This window comes from Protopterus annectens, chromosome 11.part0 (assembly GCF_019279795.1).
Source record: "Protopterus annectens isolate FY-2018-M chromosome 11.part0, PAN1.0, whole genome shotgun sequence".
NCBI classification, from domain to species: Eukaryota; Metazoa; Chordata; order Ceratodontiformes; family Protopteridae; genus Protopterus; species Protopterus annectens.
In genome coordinates this window covers 244,529,559-244,554,904 of record NC_056745.1, presented here as the reverse complement: position 1 = coordinate 244,554,904, position 25,346 = coordinate 244,529,559, and the positions used below count along the sequence as shown (strand labels likewise).

At 39.8% G+C, this 25,346-nt stretch overlaps 1 protein-coding gene across 2 annotated transcripts in view; it reads right to left on the bottom strand.

Annotated features, from left to right (window-relative positions):
- DNAI7 (dynein axonemal intermediate chain 7) overlaps window positions 1-25,346 on the bottom strand; it is a 1,345,687-nt gene that overhangs the window by 482,555 nt on the left and 837,786 nt on the right. For both annotated transcript variants that reach the window (XM_044087675.1, XM_044087676.1), the window contains exon 8: window positions 11,533-11,815. In XM_044087675.1, the coding sequence (XP_043943610.1) occupies window positions 11,533-11,815 (283 nt within the window). The remainder of the gene's footprint in view (window positions 1-11,532; window positions 11,816-25,346) is intronic.

The following is a 25,346-nucleotide window of genomic DNA, read 5'->3' as shown; positions in this document are numbered from 1 at the left end:
CTAGAATACAGAGCATTTTACCTAGTTACTGATCTGGAGATATTACCTATATCTATCTCTCTCTGACCACGTCACTCAAATTCTTGAAGTGAAATAGGAAACAGCACCAGAAAACTGGCGAGTCCCTACTTATTTATTTATTTATTTTTAAAATATAACAATCTTTACTCTGATGTTGACCATATCTTGGCATTTAAGTAGCCTTAGATCAATTTGATCATCAAATGCAGCATGGCTGGTAATATATGATGAAGGGGTTCATTAAAGGATTAATGGCTGGTTACACTAAAAATCAATTATATTAGAAGAAGTCATGTTTGGTGATGTGGCAGGACTAGTTAATAACTTTACAGTCTTTGGTTACAGAGGAGGTAGACAAGGAAATTAATTCAGCCAGGAGAGAATTCTAGGCTATTTTTGATAGAAAAACAGAATTTAATTTTTAAGCCATGAAGCTGACATATTTTGAAAAAAAAATGATTTATTTATTTATTTACATCCGTTAACCGGGTAGTATCCAACTGGGCCACATAGCCCATTTTCAGCAAAGACCCAGGGAGAAAATCTCTAACAAGTAATACATAGAAAATGTCATAAGGGAACAAGATACAGCAAGGTAATACAATAATTACTGATTAGATAAACAGCACAGTGGGATTCAAAATTATATAACTGAATAATATAAATCTTGAATGAAAAAGCATAAAAAATTTGCAAGAAGAACAAATGCTGGAAAAAATAGAAGTTTTTTTTTTTTTTTTTTAACAGGAGGAGTAGAGAAGAGAGCAAATTCATAGGAGAGCAGAATAATAAATGTTAGACAGTATATACTTTGTTATGGTTAGAGTAAAGTAACAGCAGATAGTGCGGGTTATCCTGGGACTGTACAACAGCATAGCCAGTGCTCATTAAGGTGCTCTTTTAGGAGTGGTTTGAACTTGTAATTATCTGGGTTTTTTAGAATGTGTTGGGGGAGTGAGTTCCACATTTTGGCTATTTTGTTTGAGTACAGGGAATCTCCATAGAAGTTATTAGATTTAGTTACTTGTAGAATTAATTTGTCAGATGATCTAAGAGATCTAGTGTTTGTGTTTTCTTGAACTAGGTCAATAAGAGCAGGGCAGTTGTTGGGTTTGTGGATTATACTGTGGGCAACGGTTAGTTGGTTGAGAGATAATAGGCTTGATAGCCAACTGAGTTGATGAAGGACTTAATAGTGGTGAGAACTAAGGGGTAGGTTAACAGCAAATTTAGCTGTCTTGTTATAGCAGCTTTCTAGGTTGTTTAAATCAGTTTTGATCAGGTTGGTAAAGATTTGGGAGCAATAAAGGAGGGAAGAAAGTAGATGGGATCTGGCAGTGGCTATTCTGGCCTTGGTAAGAAAAGGTTCTGCCCTGTACAGTGAACCAAGTTTACAGTGAACTTTTTTAATTGTCAGGGATGTGTGTTTATCGAATTTTAGTTAATCATCAGTTGTTACTCCTAGTAATATAGTTTGACTGAGTGGTTCAATTTTTGTGCCATTGGAGGAGTAGATGGAGAAAGGGGTTGGACTATGCTTAGTTTTATTGTAACCGAAAACCATTAGCTTAATTTTGTTAGGTAAGTTGATGGTTGGAGAAAGAATTTAATATGTCTTGTAATGATTTTTGTGTTTTATCTTGGGGTTCCTGAAATGTGGGGGTAGAGTAAAATAAAAATAAGAGTGGTGTCATCAGTGTATTGAATGATGGAGGCAAGTTGAGTAAAGGAAGTAAGGTTATTGGTAAATAAGATGAAAAGTAAGGGTCCAAGAATGGATCCTTGGGGTAAACCAATAGACACTGGTAGGAGAAGGGAGAGTTTGTTTTCCCATTTGGTAGACTGCTACCAGTTGGAAAAGTAGCTATGAAACCAGTTCAGGGATGTTGGGCTGAGGTTATATTCTGCAAACTTGTTTAGAAGAATTTGATGTGATACCGTAGCAAAAGCTTTGGACATATCAAGGAAGACAGATGAGACTATTTGACCTTCACTTTTTGAGGAGGTTTACAGTATTAGTGAAACTAAGAAGTGCGGTGCTGGTACTGTGTTTGGAATGGAAGCCATGTTGTGAGTTGAACAGAAGGTTGTTCCTAAGGAAATGGTCATGGAGTTGTCGATGAATGCATTTTTCTAGGATCTTGGCCAATGGGGAGAGAATGGCGATGGATCTTTAGCTGATGAAGTCAGTATAGGGACCACCATTATGTAGGGAGATAATATGTGTTATTTTCCAAAGCAGAGGGACATACTGTTCTGAGATGGAGCAGTTGAATAAAATAGATATTGGATAGCAGATAGAGGCAGCAGCTACTTTTAGAAATTCATTTGGGAGGTGATCTGCAGTGAGAGAACTGGGTTTCAGTTTAAGGAGCTTTTTTATGTAACTGGTTTGAATGGGTTTAATGTAGAATGAGCTGGGATTAGAAGATGTTGAAGTAGGTGCTTTTAAGAATGTGTTAGAGTTATTACTTATGAGGGAGGCTATTGAATTAATGGAGTGAGTGTTACATTGAGTAGCTATACTCTCATTGTTATTGCTAGCTGAAGGTGCTGGTGTCGAAGGTTTCCCCTGGGTTTAGGAAGACATCTATGCATTTCCAAAAATTTGGGGGAGAGTTGTTCTGGTGTTTTTGCTGGCATATTTGATAGTATATTTTTTGTCATGTTTTGTTTCTTAGCCTGATTTCGTAGTTGTTGATATGCTGTGAAGGAATCTTTGTGTTTAGTACTCTGGTAGCATGACCAGGCTCTGTTCCCTTCTTTTAGAAGTAATTTAGTGGCTTTAGTTAGCCAAGGTAGCTGTTTGGTTTTGGTGTGTATCTTCCTAATAGGAGCTACGTTATTTAGTATATCATGGAATGTTTTCTTAAAGTATTGTACAGCAGGGTCTAACTGGAGATATTTTAAAGGTGAGCAGTTGCACTGTTGTGGAGTTGAATATAGAGGGGGAGAAGACTTTTTTGCTGCAGATATAACTGAATTTGATGTTATTAGGTCCGTGCAGTCATTTTCAGAGAAGAAAGGTGGGTGAGTGGTCACTAAGTGAATCTGGAAGTCAGCCTGCTTGATAATTTAGGTTAGGCTTATTAGTTAGAATCCAGTCTAATACTGATTGCTTTTTGGTATGTTTGCCTATGCGAGTGGGGAAGTTAATGATGTGAGAGTAGTTGCAAAGATTAGTGAAGTTATATGGGTTATCAGAGAAGCATTTAAGCCGGTCAAGGTTAAAATCACCTGACATTATTGTTCCCTGGTTGAAGTTAGTAGATGCCCAGTAGAGGAGGTTTTCTATGATGGATAAATTTTGGCCAGGGGGAAGAAAGGTAGCAATTATTATTTCTGATTTGTGGGGTTGATTTCTAGACGTGCGGTTAATATTTCACAGTTAGAGCTCGGGGCAGTCTAGTAGGGTCAGTTTGACAGAGTCTTTAAACATAATGGCAATCCCTCCAACCCCTTTGTTTAGTCTGTCATGACTAAAGATGCTATATCCTTTGGTTAAGATTTCATTAGCTTTTATATGGGGTTTTAGCCAGGTTTCAGTAATGGCTGCTATATCAGGAAGGTAGAGGGTCAGAGTAGTGTGGAATTCAGTAACTTTGTTGGTAATGCTTCTAAGATTGAAATTAGTAATGAGAAGGTCAGAGTTGTTCTTTTTGTGAATTATAGGGTTAAAGTAAGGGGGTAGAGAGAGAGGTTGAGATAGTGAAGTAAGAGAAGTGGATGGGAGAGATTGTGAAGTAGGTGTATGGTTTGCTGTTGGGATATATATCAGACAGGAGTTTGATTTGGGTTAGTGAATGTAGCACTATAAATCCGAGTTTGGATACGAGTCTGTGGTAATTACATAGCCAGAAACCAGGTGAGAGACAGTAAACAATTTTGAAAGAATAGAATAGTGTGATAGAAGTGCTACAGAATTGAGGAGAAATTAGATAATTTATTCTGGATTGAGAGTGATGAATATTTAAAAGGGGTGTTGGTCAGCTGTGAAGACTAACTTGGTAAATGTGGAAGGAAGTAGTTTTGTTGCATGTATATAGAAGAGAAATTAGCTCAAGAATGTTGGTAACTGATCTTATGGATGGCATGGCTAGGTGATTTGAAGGTTAGATATAATGAAGATGTGCTTGGAAGGAAGTGGAACAGATATAGTGATGTGTGAGGGAGGGGATTTAGTGAAGGGAGAGAGGTATGTGAGCAGATGACAGCAGTGATAGAGGAGGGGTTAAATGTCAGATGGGAAGTGGGAGGGAACAGAGTTGTATGGAGGGTGAGTATTGACTGACTGAAGTAGAGGTGTAGTTAGTACAACCATAAGTTAAATGAAAGTGGGGGTGTATGGGAATGGGGGTAGGGTAGGGGTGTGGCATGAGCCCATGTGTAGCCAGGGCGAATGGAGTGGGTAGAAACCAGACCACTGAAGAATGCATGCACATCAAAAACAACCTGTAAGATGTATGACTACATCAGGATTACTGCACAACTCTGAGAAGAGACTGATATCAGATGTAAGTTTGTAGCCCTGTCTTAGCTGTGTAAGATACACAGGCTGATACTTTACAAGCTAAAATAAAAGGTTGAGTAAGTTTAATTATAACAGCACAAGGAGGCTACAAGCTAATGTAAGTGGCAATGTAGAGGTAAAAGCAAGGGGAAAGAATGTCACGTTCCCAGCCGGTGTGCGAGCTAAGTACAACAAACTAAAAAGTTACAGTTTTCATTCACTGATTATCAATGGGAGCAAAAGACATACGTTGTAGATGGACTCTTCTTCTCTTTTCATTGCCTCATTTCAGGTATATTATTGTCTAACATAAGCAGTTTGTACAGATATATCTGAGTGTAATTCACTTGGAAGGGGAGTTCCCTGCATAGTAGAAAGAAGTCAGAGCTAAGTTGTCTTTTGTTCATGAATTCTGGCTCAAGTTTGCCTCATGTTCAGTACAAATAACAAAACCATCTATTGTTCTGCCCTTGTCTTAAGTAAACACTCCACAAGTTGCCCCTAATTCTTCATTAACTAAGAAATCTGCCCTCTATTTGGAACTGGCACTGAAGAGATGGGACAAGAAGTACTGGTGATGATTCCTCCTCCAGATTAGTTTACTAATTAAATCAAACTTGTAAGCTCACCTTTGACAATCGCCATTTCTGACTGCACCTGGCTTATCTTGTCCTTCCTGGTGATGGCTTTTTAGTAGCACCATTTAATTCAAAAATATCCCAGGGATTTAGTGGTCTTTGGCTTTCAGGTTAAGACAATTCAAAACTGACAGAATGGACACATCATTTCACTTAAATCAAGTGGTTATCTATCTACACCAGATTCTTAAGAGGTCCTGCAGTGTTTTAGAACATACTACTTCAACCTTTTTAATACTACTTGAGCCACAAGATGAGAGGGAACAGACAGACAAGGCATGTTTGGTAATATAAACAGTGGTCTCAGTAGCTATTAAGACAAGTTACCCCTGAAGAAGTGAAGCAGGCTTTGTTCAAGCAGACAAGGAAGAGGGGAAATTGCAGGTTTAACTAGACTTTCCATTGAATTTCTTGATCTTGCAAAGGGCCAACTGTTTCAGGTATCAGTTATTTGCTTAACTCCACATCAAAAATTATTTAAATCTCTGAATTGTGTAAATAATATGTAGTATCTGTTGTATATATAAAGAAGGGAAAGACCCCAAGCTGCCTTCTTGTAGAAACATGTCAATATTAAATCATGATTATAAGCAATTCATGTGAACATTAGCAAACAGAATATTCTACTTTTTGCAGGATGTGATTGACCTTATCTGTGTAGATTTGTTACTGGCCATTAAACTTATAATAACATAATAAATACACAGATATTGATTTAGGATACTTGAACAAGCAGTCATCCAATACTTACCTTCACTGCAGGGAAGGTATATGATAGGATGGAGTGGATCTTCCTCATTCCTACTCTGGAAGCATTCAGATTTCCAAAGCAGTTGGTTGATGTGTTGGAAAGACTTCATGGGGAAGAACCAGCTAAAATTAAGCTTTCTTCGAAGTAGTATATTCCTACTGATCTAATCAGGGGGCAAAAAAGGAATGCCTTTGACCCCCTACCACCCTTTTGTCTGCCCTCTATTTGGAGCATCTAGTGAGACTTCTGATGTTATCATGGAGGTACAGAGGTCAGGCAGGTACAGATTTCACTTTTCATTGAAAATCTTTTGATATCTCTCTCAGAACCAAGAATGGCTCTTTCAATGCTTTTAGAAATGTTGACCAGTTTCAGGAACTCATCAAGATATTAGATCCACCAAAGAAAGTTAGAACCCTGTCCATAAACTATGTCCTTTTTTGTAGACCAGACACCACTTTCTTTATTTGCAGAAATTAGACTCCTTTACATTCTTAAGAATCTAGATGAACACTTCATTCCAGAAAAATAGCACAGAGTTCCTATGCTGATGCACTTATGAAATGTTAAATAGTCAACAAAGATGAAGGACTCTTCTTCTGGGCCTGAACAGAAACAATAAACTGTCCCAATTTTTACACTTCCTAAGACATTGTAGATATTCTACTCTTCTGCTCCACCATTAAGTTTTTTTTATAAGGATGATACTGGAAGATAGGACATGCAGAGTGACATGGGAATTCCTGACCATCTCTATCTATGAGCTATATTATCATGCATCTCAAGTGAAGTTGGCAGACCTGTGATAAACAGATTCCTAGACCTCCCACTGGAAGTCATTAATGCAGTTGTTAGTGCCCCATGATAATATGGTGTTGGATGTGCTATTTTTGGAGCGGATGGGGTACCAGAGAAAGATCACCTCTGTGCTACATACTATATGGTTAATTGTTTAACACTCATTGGTTATGTTGGACTGTCTGGATTAAAAAGAAGAACTTATGCAGAGAAGTTGCTATGCAAAGAAAAATGTCAAACGGATGAGGATTTAAGAATGTGGTTTAATAGTGTTCTCCTATTACTATTTGGCAGGTTAGATTGCTCATGAGAATGTTTTGACGTGGGATTTGTGAAACCTTAGATTTGATTTTAAGAGGGGATTACCTTCAATACAATTGGTTCATACCCCTGGAGCACAAACCATAAATGGCAAAACCTCTGTAACACAAGATTTAGTCTACACAACTTCTCCCAATTGATGAGCACTAATCTGAACCTCTCCTCCTATAAAGGGAAATTTCTAACATTTTTCTTCAAAATAAGTACAAGGTAAAACAGATGAAACATGAAACTATTTAAACAAATCTCCTTAGTTTTCATTTATTCTCTAAATCATACATTGAAGAATCAAGGAAAACCTGATGAAAAAGGCAAGGATCTAATCTTAAAAATAATACTCTTTGGATAAGGGAAGTCTTTTAGCCATGCTTGCCTTCTAGTAACAACTGAGAAAGAAGTTGATGCCAATGAAAAATATGTAGCATGATAGAGTAAATACGTACCATGATATAGTGTCTTGTATATATGTCCAGATCATTTATTTAGTTGTGGTATTAAATATCTTAGGCACCGTGCTGGTGGAGTCTTCTATATCAGACTCGCTCAGGAAAGAAATCAGTTATTTACTTAAATACTGCTGGCAATTCATCATAAATATTAACAGATTTACAGCTATTACAGGCATGATACTAGAACAATGTTTAGACTCAGTATATGAGATTACATCTGAGAATGACATTTTTTATAATACTTAGCTGCAAATAAGTCCCCAAGTCTATTTGCTCTACATAAGATTATAAGGGTTTAAACCAAATCAGATTCTTAGACACAGGATAATGTTCTTCTACTTTAAAAAGCAATAGTTTATAGGAAAATACTAGACTATCAGTCTGCTGACCATTATAAGCCTAGCAAGTAACCAAAGGTCTGTACCTTATACCTATGAGGGAAAATCTTTAACCATTATGGTTAATTTTCTCTAAAACAAGAATAAGTTTTTATCATGTGCTTTGGGAAAGTAAAGAATACAGTAACTTTTATTTGCATGCATATAGTTATTAACCAGCACATACCAAGGACAATGTTAGAAGAAACTAGGTAATAATTAAGATCACCATTGATAAAGTAAGTTTGAAGAGTTATAGACTTTGAATTTTTTTTCCTGAAAGGGGTTACCCTGAGATAAACTGATCTTTCACATAAAGATATTATAGAAGGAATTGATTATATAAAGTCACCTTTTTAAAATTATTATTCAATAGATTATGATAATTAGAATATTGTGGAAAGCACTCAAGGAGGTGAGAGAAAAGATTACAAAAATGCAGTCATGACAGAACAAGCTATGGATGCTTCTGGTATTAAAAGCATTATAAATACTAAATGGAAAATCCAAGAGGGGAATCTAGACTTCATGAGGCCTGTTGGGGAAAAGCCGTAAATAACTTTCAGTGAAATGTGTTTCAGTGAATTGAGTTTTCAGTGATTTGTGTTTAGTCATTTAAGTTTCAGTGAAATGTGCATTCAGTGAAATGTCCTACACCTATATATATATATATATATATATATATATATATATATACACACACACACACACACACACACACACACACACACACACACACACACACACACAAAGGGATACAGAGATGTGCATGAATATCATTGGCATATAAATACACACAATGTATATATGGGTCTAATTCTAATACTCAAACAGCCATATCATCAAATTTCATTTTTGCGAGAAGAAAATTGCGAAAACAAAACAACAAATGGCGCATTTATCCCAGAGCAAGTGAACACTTGCCCAAACTTCAACAAGACACACAGTGGAGTAAATAAAACACACCTAGATGGGGGGAATACACTCTCCACAACTATATATACCAACTTCAGGATCACATGTTGGGCAAGTGTTTACTTGCCCTGGGAAACATTTGCAGTTCAGGTATTTTGTTTTCTTGATTTTCGTTTCCAAAAATGAAATTCGATAATATCATAGTTCAAGTATTAGAAGGGGATCTATACATACACACACACACATATATATGTGTGTGTGTGTATGAGTGGTTGTGTGTATATGTCTATGTATGTATACATGTATACACACATTGAGGCTTGATTCAAGGCTAAAACGGTCTAAAAAAGACCAGTTAACCTTTATGGTTAAAAATTAAATTTAAGTAATCTATGTGCAGGATATGTGTGTTGTATATGCAAAGTTAACATTCTGCATGACAGTAATACCTGTGCACCATGCTCAGTCTGTTTTTGGCAGCAGTTGTGGCTGGGCAATCCCTACCTGCAGAAAAGCACACAAATTGTGTGGAAATTGAACAATTCCATCATCAATGTTACGCAACCATTTCATATGCAGATACTACTAGTACAACATATACCTGCACATGGGGGGCAGTGCCATAAGAGCCATCACCAGGTGTCCTCTGATACAGGGACAACAAAAGTGACCAAAAACTCCTCATTATCATGTACATGAGCTGTGGTGGACAGCCACTGGTGGTACTCCTATCACCTCGATGTCCCTTGCACACCATTTCCAGTCATGAATCTGCTTCCATAGCTACTAGTAGCACTCAGCCTCATAAATATACCATCCCACAGCCACATATGCTGGCCATGCTCCTCTTTGAGACCTAAAAGTGCCATTCTTTACTCTGATAAAGCCTCCAACAGCACATCATTATCTGCATATATGAAACTGTCATGTCACAGTCATTTTGACACTATCTCCTACCATGAGACATATGGACAAGAACTAATACTGTGGCTAGATATGTATGTATACATAAAAGTATATAGTTGGCACTGGCATATGTAAGGAACACATGCAACCCTTAAATACATGCAGACAGTCACAGCCCAGATAACCTTTTACAAATCTATACACATGGATGAAGGCTATTATCTATTACTGAAATACAGCACAGATAACTTTCAACAAACATATTCACAAGGTGTAGGCTGTTTACTTTAAGGAATGAAACCACATAAGTAATAGCAGCTACGCCTACAACTGTGCACATTTTCAAGTGATAATAACATACTGAATCACATAGAAAAGTAGCATGTGCTAGGCATCTAATTATTGAACCAAAAGGCTATGTCATTTTCATACTATTCCATAAAGCTCAGTCAGTGAAATGAGTACCATTTCAGTACACCTCTATTGGCATGACATGTTATGCCTTGCATTATTAATGAGCGTAATTTACACTGCAGGATATGGAATTACATTAACTTAATTTGAGGCAAATGGACAGAACTATACAGAGTCCTACTCATTAGGGAGGCAAAAGGCATTTTAGATCTCAAGCTTATAATAATTGAAGTACCTGTGCTATGACACATGAAGTGGTAACTGCATCACAATAAATGAGTGACAATGTCACCTATACTTCCATTCCAGATCTGCCTAGTAAATGTTCCAGATGGCAACAGCTGTCCATAGGGCCACTACAGCAGTCTGATAAGATTTAACAGCAATAGATGGATGGGATTTGGAGGGAGCATGAGACCTTGATAATCTTCTGTCTGATGAAGTCCAATAAAATTAAGGATTAAGGATAAAAGAACTAAATTTTATAACTGTATTACTGGCAGTTTTTTAGCACTTACTTTCTTCTACAATGCTGTTCTTGTGGTTATTTAGTTTTTCTAGCACTCTTTTGCTCCAGTTTTGTTTTTGTTCTATATTTAGCTAATATAGTTTGTGTGTGTTTAGACAGGTGAGTTGCCTGTTTCACTGATATTATGCACTAAAAAATCAAAGTCATAAGACAGGGATCTATTAAACCATCATGATGACATGTCTCCAGTATAACAACTTGATGTTGTGGAGAGCTAATGGCCACTGAAACAGGTAGAAGTAGATTGCAACTGAATCAGTGCCTGAAGTCAGTAACCTTACTACACTTTTGCAGTACTTTTACAGTTTTATTCCATAACAAGCTCTATACTGATGTGACATACTTAGACATTTTAAGCCTGTAACTCTGTACATCTACTTTTGGTGGGTCTACATAGATATATCTATAGACAGATATATTATATAGTGGATATATGAAAGTTTACACACCCCTGTTAAAATGCCAGGTTTTTGTGATATAAAAAATGAGACCACAATAAATCATTTCAATACTTTTCCCACCATTAATGTGACCTATAACCTGTACAATTCAATTGAAAAACAAACAAATCTGTTCGGGGAAAAAAATATAAAAAATAGAAAACATACAATAAGCTGGTTTCATAAGTGTGCGCACCCTTAAACTAATACTTTGCCAAATTTCTAGTCAAAAAAATGTCTAATTGTAATGCTAACTGTAATGAATCTGTTACAAGACAATAAAATTCTGAGAATGGAAGACAGTACCAAGAAATTATACAAATAATTGTGACAATGGAAGAAACAAAACTTTACTTTGCAGGCTGGGTTTTAGTTCTTAAGGCATTTTCACTCAAACACAACAGCTAACAGCAACAGTTTACAGGTCCACATATAATTTGATCTAAATAAAGTCTTCTCTTACTTTTCTGCCTATAGATTTGGTATCTTCGTCATCAACAGAAAGACTTTCGACTTTTTCTGTGTGTTCTGTTTGTGAAAGCTTCTCATCTTCCTCTTTACTTTCTGATTCAGCAATGTCGGACTTGGTGTCAGGTGATTCTTTAATTTTATGAGGATATATGGGAGCCAGATGAGACAGATGGTCAAAGCAGGTATACATGATACGCACTGCAACATCACAGAGAGCCAAAGGCTTTGGAAGTTCAAATCCAATGCCTTTCTGCACAAATGTGTAACCTTTGAATCTGTAAAACAGAATTTGACGAATGTCTTAGAATTTTAAAATGCAAATATAAACATCATTGTTGACTAAATTTCTTTTGTCTGTGAAATGATACTAGAAAGTAAAAGCAGCAATGGAAGTAAATACTCCAATGGAAAATATTCAGGTTTTAATTGCTAACAATTGAAAATGTGGTATACATGTTAACTTCATCTGCTGTGTTTCCAGTGTTGCTGTGTGTCCAGGGTGTAGCTGTTTTGACCCATTTTCACAAGAGGGGTTTTTTTATCTTATTTATTTTTCATTGCATTCTTCCTATTTCACTGGTGGTGCAGTGTTCTGTTACTCCCCTCCCTGATCCTAAATACTTAAATAGACATTCTTAGTGAATTTTTTGCCCCTTCATCTGTTGTGTGATTCCAGTGCTGGTGTGTGCCCTGAGAGTAGCTGTTTGGCTCAGAGTTCGCATTTTCACAAAACAGCATTTTGTTTTATTTTATTTTGCTTCTAATTTCATTCATCCTATTTAATTGAGGATAGTGTGCTTAGTTCTTCTTCAACAGAGCCTGTATACTTAAACAGATGATTGTTTTCCCCTGCATCTGTTATGTGCTTTCGGTGTTGTTACCCTGGGTATTTCCTTAATGGTTCCCATTTTCACAACGAGTGTTTGTTATCTTTTATTTTATTTTTAATTTCATTTAACCTATCTCATTGTTAGTTCAGTGTTCTTTTGCTGTCTCCTAGGACCCATTTTCCCCTTCATTTGTTGTGTGTTTCCAGTGCTGCTGCATACCCTTGGTGAAGCTGTTTAATCCAATGCCCACATTCTTACAAAGGGTGGTTTATTGTATTTTATATTATTTATAATTTCAGTGTGGTCTCACTCATGGAATGTAATGCAAAGACATCTGTGCTTTGACAGTGGAAACGGCAGGATCAGTGGTAGTGCTCTGAAAATAAAACTGTTGTTCTAATTTGAATTTTTTTAGTCTTACAAGTTTGATTTTGTCTGTTTCATTTATTTTGGTTAAACCCAGGCAGGGTCTAGATTAAATGTGTGTGGTCAATAATTATATAAACTACTTGATTCTAATGCATACATTGTTAATTTTACCTCTGGCATTTCAGCCAATTAATGCATCGCTTTTACCTCATTTTCTTTTTCCCTTAATAAAGATATCAACAACTGACTTTAATACCAATATCATGCTATTTAATTTACTAACCAAAACAGTGTAATAGGAAATTGCTACAGTCAGCGTTGGTAGTATTGCTGGTATTCTGAATGTGTACTCTGTTACATCTCTTAATACTAGTAATTACTGACTTCTAATTGTTAACAGTTAGACTTAATTTAATAGTGGAAGAACTGGATCTGCTTTATGTTCAGGATTTGCTAGAGAAGGACTCATATGAAAACCTAATGAATGTACTGTAAGCTGTATACTAATAGTAAAGAAATGACAGTTGTGCTAAAATCACATATAGTAAATGCCAGTCTCTGATTAAATCATACGAAGTGTTAAACATTCAGAATATCACAAATACTTTGTCGGTGTAGGCTGATCCACATAAATCAGACCTGTCAGATGGCACTAATTTGGGTTCTGTTTTCATAGTCCTAGTTACAAAGGGAACAAGGGGAGTTAGAACTAAATCAGACACCTCCTGCAGAAAGCGTATGTAACTACATGTAACACTATGGGCCAAGGATGTGTTCTTGGCTCAGCCGAGCCATGTTTGCATGGCAGCCTTGTGGGGCATGCATGCCTACAGGGGAAGAACTGGCAGGCCCTCACATCACCTTCTGAGGTTGGGATTAAGCCAACAAAAGGAAATACCCTTCATAGTTGCTGGGATCACAAGAGTGTCCTGGGCCTTGTTGACTCACCCCGATTTCTACTATAACTTGACATCTTGGCTACTCCAGAAGCAATAGTTGCTAGAGTGAAAGAATTTCTAGCTGGAGTGACTGTCATCCCTTCTTCCCAATGGCCTTCCAATCAGAAGCTTTATAGGGACACTTTGAAAAGATGTTTTACATGGTCTTTGCGCAGGGACACCTATCCCTTTTCCTCACCAATGTTTTTGGTCCTTTACGACCTCTCTTAACTTTTATCTGTACTCTCATTTTTTTCTGTTTCACATGCCTGCCAACCATTTGCCATTGCCATTATACCCCATTTATTTCCTTGACAAGGATAACAGTTGTCATGGTGAACAAGAGATTAATATAAATGAGAAGAAGCCATTTAGTGAAGACCAAGAGGGTTTGAGTAATAATGCTGTTTCTCTAGTAGAGGGCTACAGTAAGCCTTAAGGGGTACAGGGTACTCATGTCATCCAGGCAGCCATGACGGGTATTTCATTTTTTTTTTGGTCTAACCCCTCCCCAGAAGTTGATGTCAGGGCCTGCTACTTCTCCCCCTATGGGCATTCCCCTGGCCAGGTGCATAAGAAAGGAATACCAAAATGTTGTGTGGGCCAAAAGGGGGTTACCAAAAGTATTTATGGTGAGTCATTCTTTATTTTTAGTAAGACATTGGTTTTCGGTGGAAAGGGTGTAAATCATAAAGGTGCACTCCATTCCCAGGAAAAAAAGGCATCTGTTTTCCAGGTCTTTTTACAAGGAATCCTGCCATGAAGCCGCTGCAACTGTTTTTTGTGACTGGAGACAAAACAACTCTGCTTGGGGAGTTCACCACATGTAGACAATTGCCTGGAAGACTTCTGGGTATAACATCTATTTGTGTGAGTTTGCTCTGGATGTGCTTAGCAAGTCTGAGGGAATCTAGGCTGTCTTCAGGGAGAGACTGTGTTGAATTGTCAGTTCCCAGTCCACTATGGCTAGTCTGCACAGGGGGCAGAACCTCATTCCCCCCATTTGCTTATGTACAACATAATTGATCTGTTATGACTAAAATGGTCTGGGCGTCTACAGTTGATTTAGTGCCTTGACAGCCTCTATCAGAACTATCATTTCATTGAGGTTTGTGTCCATAATGAGTTTTCCACATGCCCTGGACTTTGATAGTTTGAGAGACTGATCTTCATACAAAATCTGAGCAGTCCATTGTGAATGACTTAGCATGAATTGGGGAGGAAGAAGGAGAACTGAATTCCGTTGGACTTGACTGGCCCACCTAAGGAGATCCTTAGTGATAAATCATATTACTAGAATAGGGAAAAATATGGGATGTTAGTGTTAGAACCAGCTGGATTTGAAAAACTACTGATTTTTTTTCTTGGAGTCTGGTTAGAGGAATCATTAGAGTTGATGAGAGAGATGCAAAAAAATCTAAAAACAATGTTTAAAATCAGTACTTGGGTACACAAGATCAGTAGGATATGTTTCCATAAGAACAACATACATAATTAAGATAACAGATACAAAAATATAAGAAATAGAAACAAGGTCAAGCTGCAACTTTAAAAACTGAAATAAATAAACTGCATAGAAAAATTAAACATAGTGTCAGACAACAGCAAAAACAGACGATTCGGACCACCAGGCTGATAAAAAACAGTAGTTTAATAAAATGCAGTAGGTTAGCACTTTCAGGTTTAAAAAACCCTTCTTCAGATAACATACAAAAGTTTTGAACATCTTTTAAAATACATAACAGCCAATCAAAGACTCAGTAAAAAGCCCTCCTCTTTTTTAAAAATGGCTTGATAGGAATGACACCATTCAAGCCAGATGCTCTATCAGCACCCAGATTGATTACCCATCTAGTTTCACTACATTCTGTTATATTTCTCAAATCACTCCCCCCCCCTCCTGGTTGGATGAACAACCTGCAAAACCATAAAAGAAAATACATGCCCTGGGTACTGCTTCACATGCTGATACAGAGCATTACGTGTATTGGCTGTACGTATAACTGACATATGTTGTAACACCTTCCCCAGGATTCATGAAGCTCGGCGCAAGGCCAGCGTTAGGCTTGCGCCGACCATGCGGTGTGTAGATGGTGCAGTAGTGCCAAATGCATATTAATGTAAGCGCGTTGTCACCACAGCCACGTGCATAGGAAACGAGTGCGAATGCATAGGGCGTGTTGAAGTGCCGCACGGAGGCATGGAAATGTCAGCTGTCGACGTGCAACCAAAAATGCTTGCATATAACAAGTTGCCTGGAATAGTAATCACATCTGTCAGTGTCCGTGGATACTGAAACGTATGCAAAGCATGCAAGACAGTCCCTGCGAACACAAAATTAAGAAGCAAACACAAATGCATGGTAGGGAATACCGAGTCCCCATCCCTCGAACAAATGACATTGAAAACCGTGTGCCCGTATTCCATCGCAGTGTAGATAGTTATACCAAGTGGAAGTGAAATGCATCATGTTAGCGTGCCGCCAATAGCTACGTCCAGGCCAATGGTCAGGGTCACCAGCTGTCCCACATTGTGAGGGAGAGTACACAGCTGGGCAGATGTGTCCAAAACAAAACCATGATAAATATAAATATCTAGCGACCGTATGACAGAATTATATCCCAAAACGCATGTAATAGTCACATACAATAGGTATGTCCGTATGTAACATACCACATGCGACAAGAAATAGAATAAGTAAGAAAACGAAACAGAAGGAGCATATAAACTGCTATAACAATAAGCTAACATGTAGGCAGAAAGGAAAAGTATGATCCGTAGTGTTGACCGTGGGTATGTGTTGTCCAGTACAATCGGATATGTGTCCGGAATATATCCCATTCTGGACATATGAAAAGGTGGCACCCTACCAATGATCATAGCAGTTGGCCAAAATCCGCACATATGCGGTCCAAGCTGTACTTGTCAGGATGTGTCACAGCTGAACGGGTATTACCCGGGTGTACCAACCATGTCATGAAAGTTAAGTATGGGTGTGTACCTATGTGCGTGATGTACAGCATGTGGAAGGTGAAACATGTCAGGGTAGTCCACGCAACCATACAGGTACCTGACATATATAGTGTATGCAATGTGTTACTTTGACCGTGTCATGGGCCATCAACCAAAGCAGTGATGGATGGAGTGTCAGGAATATGTGTGTGGGGGGGATGGGTAATGGTATAATCCTCAAAGGCGAGACTGTGTTGTATGCAGAATAGGTGAACTGGAGGTGTACGAGGGAGCAGCGGGTGAATCAGAAAGAAACACAAAGAACAAATATACACATCTGCAATACAACCTGACAGGCCATACTGTAGAACACAATCACACAAACATATGAATATTAAAATGTGCAATACAAATGTACAGAAACGTCACCGGCACATACTCACAGAATGGTCCTGATGGAACCGGCCCATTCAAATGCAACACACCTGGATGCATAATTGAATACCCATCATCCCCTCCACAGCACACAACCCGCCCCCATACCTGAACGTCCACCAAATCTAGCCATACTCGGCCTACTAGCTTGGCGCAGCCACATCTACATATAGTGACCACTACTCATATGTAGTAGGCAGTGTCACCCTAGGCAGTGTCAGGATTGCAAACTATTTATCCCTTGCATGTAAAATCCTCAACATATTTTCATAAAGCCAAAAGAATGGTCGGTATTGGTCTTGTTAAATTTTTGGATATCCCTCATGGGATAAGTAACTTGTGTAAACATCAAAATGTTTATCAAGACACGATGTCCAGTCCTGTAGACATCTGGACACAAGTTGAATGTGCAGTAGTGGTGCACAAGACTGTTCAGCCCTAGACAGTCATGCAGAACCTACTACCCAGGATCAAACACCTGCCCGTGATGCACGTGTCCCCACATGAATAATCGAGAGAATGTATTGTACACATTCGCATAGTGGCACTTGGAAATAGGGTGATGACGGCACTGACGTAAACAGGGTACCCCCTGATCCACTGTGTGAGGGAAAGTCACTGTTTGGGTAGGTGTGTCCTCACCAACAATGATACAATGCCAAATGTCCTGTGATTGTAGGAAATAACTATGTACCATACTGCATGTAACATTTGCCTAAAGCAGTCATGTCAGGATAGAAAATATGTAATTCGTACAAGAAACAGACTAACAACTAAAGTGCTAAAGGTATAGGCTCTCAGCTAGGAAAATAATGAATGTTTAAACCCGCACTGACCGTGGGTATGTGTTGGCCTAAACAATCTGGTGTCCACAAAATATATCCCATCCTGTACATATGACAATGTGGCAACCCTACCAATGGTTAGAACATTCGCACAATAACTGGCCAGCCTCTTAATCACTCACAAAGCCAGTGAACTTTGGAGGAAAGGTGTTGAATGAGAATGACTAATGACAACAATTAAAAGTAATAGACGCATTTAACTGCATAAAATAAGTAGTAATACGAATCTGTCAACATGTTCCGAGTTAACAGTACTAATATTGTAGAAGTGTCCGTGATTGTCCCTGATTTGTCAGAGCCTTGTCCCTGTCACTGTAGAAATTAGTCCCCGAGTATCACAGAGGTCCGCACACATATGTACTGTCACATTTGTTGACAGGACTATTGCATACCTGTAGTGAATTTATAACTGATGTCCAGAATAATATTTATTGTATATATGAATGAATGAAATAGTCAAATGTGAAGGGAAACACCAGATGAACCCCCCCCCCCGTATTATGTAGTGGAATCACTCCCCACCCTATATTAAGTAGTACTGACCTAATAATGTGGTCAGAGGTGCCCAAACACCTGCGTCTGTAAACACAGGTAGAATGTTAAAATCGGGACTAACTCTGTCCATGAGCTACGTCTGACATTTGAACAGGTACAGGGAAGTTCTAGTCAACAGTCGGACAAGCCTAACCCCGGACAAGCACATGAACACCCTGACAATCAAACACATGTATGTGCCGGGACTATAAGAGTAGGAGTTCGGAATATCCTTGGAGTGAGTAGACATGCAGCATAGGTCCAGAGCAGTAGGAAATAGGGAACGTCAGAAGTGTAGTACTGCGGTTTTCCCAGCAGGAGAATGGATGCCTGCTGTGTAAGTGAAGCGGTGAGGCGTATGTTATAGTAGCTATGAACCATGGGTATACATATAAATGAGGCAGAACAACAATAGTGTAGTGGTTAGAGCATCCACCTAACGTAAAGGCGTTCCCGGTTCAAGTACGACTATAGCACATATTAATTTATTGTGTAATGAATGCCTCTGTGCTGTAAAGCCAACATTTAAACATGTAAAGGTGAACGCGTGTCTTGCATGGGGCCATAAACCGGATTCCATCAATCAGAGTGGTACTGTCATAAGGAATAAGGCACATGTAATCACAAAGAAGTGGCAGTAAACATATGTAACTCGCAATAAGTAGATGCAAGTGCGCCTGCTCGGGTGTAAGCAGCTTGTAGCATAGCAAATGTATGTTGTCTTGTACAGCTGTAACTTATATATATAGATGTGTGTATAGATAAATATCCACAGACATAAAAGAAATATGCAATTCTATATATATATATATATATATATATATATATATGTGTGTATATATGTGTATATATATATATATATATATATATATATATATGTATATATGTGTATATATATATATATATATATATATATATATATATATATATATATAAGAATGAACGCCGAAAGACGAAAGCAAACATAAGGGTTGTGAAGGGAATCTAGAGCAAGTAAGGCATTATAAAGTGCTCACAGTGTATGTCAGATAAAGCTGCACAAGAGTGAGTAGAGCACCGCTATGCACACCAGAGGCAGGGTTATACCAGTGGCCATAACATCGTTGATGTGCTACGTCAACATTATACACAGATGGAATGTAGTTCATGTTGTGACCACCTACACTTGTAACCCGCAAATCGTTCATAATCCATAACACCAGGAAAGGCACGTTTATGCAAATATGAATCGAGGGAGACCCTGTGAATACACGAGGCGGTACAAAATGTGTGTAGGGCCCCAATGCTCTAGAGAGGGCAATGTGTAAAAGTGTGTCATGGCTGCGATATCAGGTGGATAATGGCTGTTATCTGTGGAAACTCAACACGGGTGCTGGAGAAACTATGGATATGCAATTATGGACACAGGAGTGCTAGGGTATGTTGCGCCGGTTGCAGTGGAGCGGCCCGTGGAGGTCTGCTAGTATGTAGGTGCGATTCCCAGATAGAGCGTCGTCTGCATGGAGACATGCATGAATGGGCGTACTGTCGTCGGAGGTTGTGCATCAGGGCTGGCAGCCCGGAACGTAAAACCTATCTGCCAACCATGAGCGGAACGGAGTTCTGCTGTGACAACCCCAAATCGGGAAAAGCAGAAAAACACAACTACATGCAGACATCAATATGTTGATGTACAATCTCTGTAACACAAGCATTCATTCTATTAACATTAATAATATGAATGTGCACAGAAACAAACACAGTAGCAGAAATAATAGGCTGCGCATACATCGAATGACACTGTATCACATCACAGTTATCAGCGGTACCCCAGACATGAAAAACGTGCGACATCTGTCCGCTGTATAACGTGCAGTATACTGATCACACGTTCACCGGAGTGAAGTGTCGGTGTCATAATGACTAAGGCAATAGTATGCTGTTGAAGCAGAGATAAAACCCAATGCGCATGTGTAAGTGTCTATGTCCGGGAAATGTATTGGTTAACAGACACACAGATGTATATATAGATAAAAATATATATACATATAGATATATATAGATATACACACATATATATATATATATATATATATATATATATATACACACACACAAGATATATACATATATATATATACATATATATATATATATATATATATATATATATATATATAGATATATATATATATATATATATATATATATATATATATATATATATATATACACATACAACAGGTATTGATATATACACATACACACAAAAGAAATATATATGTCATTGTAGATATACACATGTACATAACTAGGTTACTTTACAGCAATCAGGAGTAACATATGTTCAGACCAGGCATATGTTACTGGGAGGTCCAATAAATAAACGTTTTACCTCCCACACTGCCCAGCTAGGCCGGTCAGACATACAGACACACAATTAAGGTAAATACACCGCTGCATTCCAAACCACCAGCAGGAAAGTTCCAGTGGGAGAGATCTGCAAGGTATACACTTTAAACATGGATAACGGGGTCCCTTGCGGGACACCAAAAATTCACTATACAGGCAACCTGTAGTGATTGACGCAAGCAGGATATAGCTGTTCACGGAACAGTAGGTTGTGCAAGTGTAATAACACATGGGTTGACAAAACGTACGACATGTGTCCCGAGACGGGGAGACTGGGCAATGTGTAGGGGTGTGCTCATACCCCAGCTGCGCTCACAGTAAGTAGTTCTCATGAGTGGTGTAGAGGGGTGACAGGAAGGTGAACCATGGGTATGCAATAATGGGCTTAAGTGTGCAGGTGCTGGTTGGCAGAGGTGTAGTAGGCCCGCCCAGTGAAAGTCATCAATATTACTATGTGGGCATAGTAGACGCCTATACCCCCCATACCTGAAGAGCACATCTACCGGATAGTCTGTAAACCATCGGGGGAATACATAGGGACCATATCTGTGCCGTGTACCTGATTAGCATGGACGTCCATAGTTATGAATCAGAATGTAACAAAGTCCAACTAAACACTTCCAGAACTAGTGATATTAGGTGGACAGGTGGCGGAATACAGGTAATAACAGATGACAACATGTATGAGTCATAAACAGCATGTACCTCGACAAACGTGAATGAATACATATGCTCTGTGACTGCCAATGTGTCTGGTTAATAGAACCAGTCATCTAAATGTGTCCCACAGGGTGTTATGCAGTGTTCCTGATACAGTGATCATTCTCCCCCATTAGTATGTGAGGTCTGCTAGTGACGGAAAGTGCATAATTTGCTGACCACCTTATGTAGATGATAGCATAATAGATGAGGTTTACCACCCGTACGCCTTTGAGGGACACACCCGTCTGGGCAGTTTATTTTATTTTTTTATTTTATTTATTTTTACATTTGTTAACTGGGCTAGTCTAGCTGAAATATATGTCCAATTTCCGTAGAGGCCCGGGGAGAAAAGCTCCAAGCAAAAAACAATGTCAAAGTTAATAAAGCAAAATGAATGTTATGGCACATGGCCTGTGAGTTCAGGAAAGGAGGCCATATATTGTGTGTAGTGGTGTCAGAAATTAATATGTTGTATCAGAAGCAGCTACATGTAATAGGAAACAGAATTAGCAATTATAATGCTACAAGAATAACCTTAATGTATGCAAACCATTGAGGTAGTCAGTTTACTACTGGCTGTGGGTATGTGTTGCCTTGACACATGTGATAGCTCTACATATAGGACCTATGGCCAAAGTGGGAACTGCTCTGTAGAAATGTCAGACGTACCAGGGCAGAACATACCTACAGCCATACATAGTACAGAAATATACATATCAGCACAAATCAAAGCGTAGTCTAGCAGCAGTCAAGTTGCTAATGCTACTTCATATAACATATACAGGTATACAAGACCTGTAACAAGCAACTATTACAGACACGTAGAATATGAGAAAGTCCCCTAATAAGGACAGTTGCAATGGCTAGAGTATTGTCACATGACATATGCCTAATGAGGGACTGTCCCATGCAAAGTGGGAAAGGTGTTACTCCTACAGTCTCCCGTCGTGAAATCTGAAAGGTGGAAAACGTACAGTAGGTATGTGGTAGCATGACCCGGCGGACAGCTGCATTAACAAAATAACATTCACATGTCAGCACTGCAGAGTATCGGTTTCCATGTATCAGGCAGATTGGGAGCAGATCGTATGAGGAATATGCATATAATATGATTATGTCACTGGACAGGCCGCAGAGTCCATACAGTCGAACGCCTGCCGTCGCCAAATGGTTAGACATACATGATACTGTAGTCATGTAGTCCGATGTAATACGTATCACAAAGGATTGCACACACCCAGCGTGAGTGACAAATGTAAGCACAAATGTCGGTGAGCAAGCTGGTGTAAGCGTGTTTGTCTACCAGTATGCCAGTAGTGCACTGTCAAAGAAATGTGGAGTCTGAACGGATATAAGGTGCTGTAACCAGAGGTCAGCAGTGCTTAACACTGTGCAAACCCATGCACAACTGCTCACACCTGCTGGAATGTGCCTTACCCACTCCGTATCCAAAGGCGTTGTTCTGTCCGCAAACAAAGAACCGTCCTATTCACGTGTTGGTAGCAGTACCCTGCACACATAGCTCATGTGAATTAACAATACACCATGGCATATCTACAGACAATAGACCACACACACACACACCATACAGCACAGTCATCCAACAGTATAGCAATGTACTGGCAGATCTGTCCGGACCACTGGTGTTTGCAGGCCTGGCCGTCCTGTGTATGAGTGTGTGAGCATGCCCAGTATGACTGTTACGCATGTTGTCGACCGACATTACCGTCATACCATCATGTGTGTGAGCATGCCAAGTATGGTCAACTGCATCGCATGTGTCACATGTCCAGATAGTCAGTTCTGTGTTGCCGACCCCACCGTTCTACACAGACAGGTGTCAAGCTGTCTCTGCAGGGTAGCTAATGGTCATGTGGCATTGACAGTTGCTACATTTCTGCATAGCGTGGGGGGACATCCAACCGCATCCACAGTCCTACACAGCACCAGGGGTGGCGCACATGACTCTCACATGTGTACGTTGTACGGGGGGCACAGCTGACAGTTGTACACATCTGCCACTACTGTACTGGTATGCCAGGTACTCCATGTCAGAGTGTGGACCTACCGAAATTGCTTTTCAGAGGGATACCAGTGTACGTCAGATCCCAGCTTTAAATACCAGCATAGTGGTGTTAGATGTCCTAGCGTTCACAATCTACATCAAACTGCCTGGCCTGCTGTAGTCTGTGTGTGCCTGTGGGGGTTGGGGTCATTCATTGGGCATATCCATAGGCCATTGTATATCATTTGTCTGTATTGGTCCACACCTGTCCAGCTGCATAGAACGTGTGTGGGCTGTATGGACACACATGGTGTTCAGCCCATAATGTGCAGTGGGTTAGGACACCCTGTGTACTACTGGCTACCATTGTGACCCCAGTATGTGCTACAGATGTTACAGTGCCACTATGGACATGTACTGTCTGCTGCCCTAACATTCGGCCACCAAAGTCTCTTGTATGCTCACATACATACCATAGCAATGGGTAAAGACACATTCTAATACGACTGCCAATTGTTAGGTCGATAGACATACCCTGGGGGTGTTCCGGACCTGAGGATGGTGCTGGAGGGCTGCCTATGTCAGATGCACACAGTGCACCTCCTATACATGGCTGAGCACAGGTAGTGTAATGTTTGGCATCCATTGTACTGTGTGTGGGTCAGAGAGGGTGAAATCCCTGGGTACCTACTGTGTCAGTGCATATGCCTTGTGTTGCCTCTTTGCCAAGGGCAGGTCATACTGTGCATGGCCCTGTCGCCGACTGGGCCCTGCTCAGGTAGTTCTTTCACCAAGTCACACTGTGCCTGTACAGGCCTTGGCAGTGGTGTTGGGCCATGTGGCCCTGCCCCATGCTGTTCCTGCTGCAACTGTTACTGCAGGGTCAGATTGTGTAGCATAGCAAATACCATAACAATTTGTGTGTATGTAGCTAGTGAATACTGCTAGGCACCACCGGAAGTGTCCAGATACCAGAACCGTGACCTAAACATCCCAAACACATGCTCAATTATATGTCTTGCCTGTGCATCTGCCTCATTATGGTGTGAGTGTTCAGGTGTGTGTGCATTGCTGATGGGTGACATCAGCCACGACACCAGTGTTTACCCAGCATCCCCCACTAGGAGACTGTAGGGGATGTCCATATTGGCAAAGGTGTGGTACAGCTGTGTCAGACTCCATATATCGGAATCATCATAGCTTCCAGGGCAGACAGCACACACATTCAATCTAATGCCCTGGCCATCGCATATGGCCTAGCTGTTGGAGGGTATGCCCCTGCAGTGAATGTAGGCCCTACCCCACTCACCGGGTGTTGCTTTGATGTGTACGTGTGTGCAGGCTATTGCACCCAGTACCCCAGGGTAGTTAGCCATGTGGTTGAAGAGATGCATATTGCTGGTCTACTAATCACGTGTGTGGAGGACATGTACGTGCTCACTAGCATGTGTTGACATGGCGTCTGTGAACTGGTGCAATACTCTGGATGCAGATGCCTGTGAGATCCCCATGATATCCCCAGTCGTGCTGTGGGAGGTGCCTGTGGCTAATATACCTAGACCAACACATACCATGGTATCCAGTGTGATGGGTTTCCCTCGGCCTGTTTGATGTGTCAGGTGTGACAGGCACAGGTCAACAAGCCACTGTAGGAGGTCTCTGTTCACCCCATAATGCTCCACCATCCCTAGCTCATGTAGCCCCTGATAAGCCCTGGGTCTATAAAGTCTTATGTCACCCCAGTAAGGGTTGTTCGGCAGCATACACATCCTCACTGCCCTCAGCCTCCTACACATGTTGGTCTA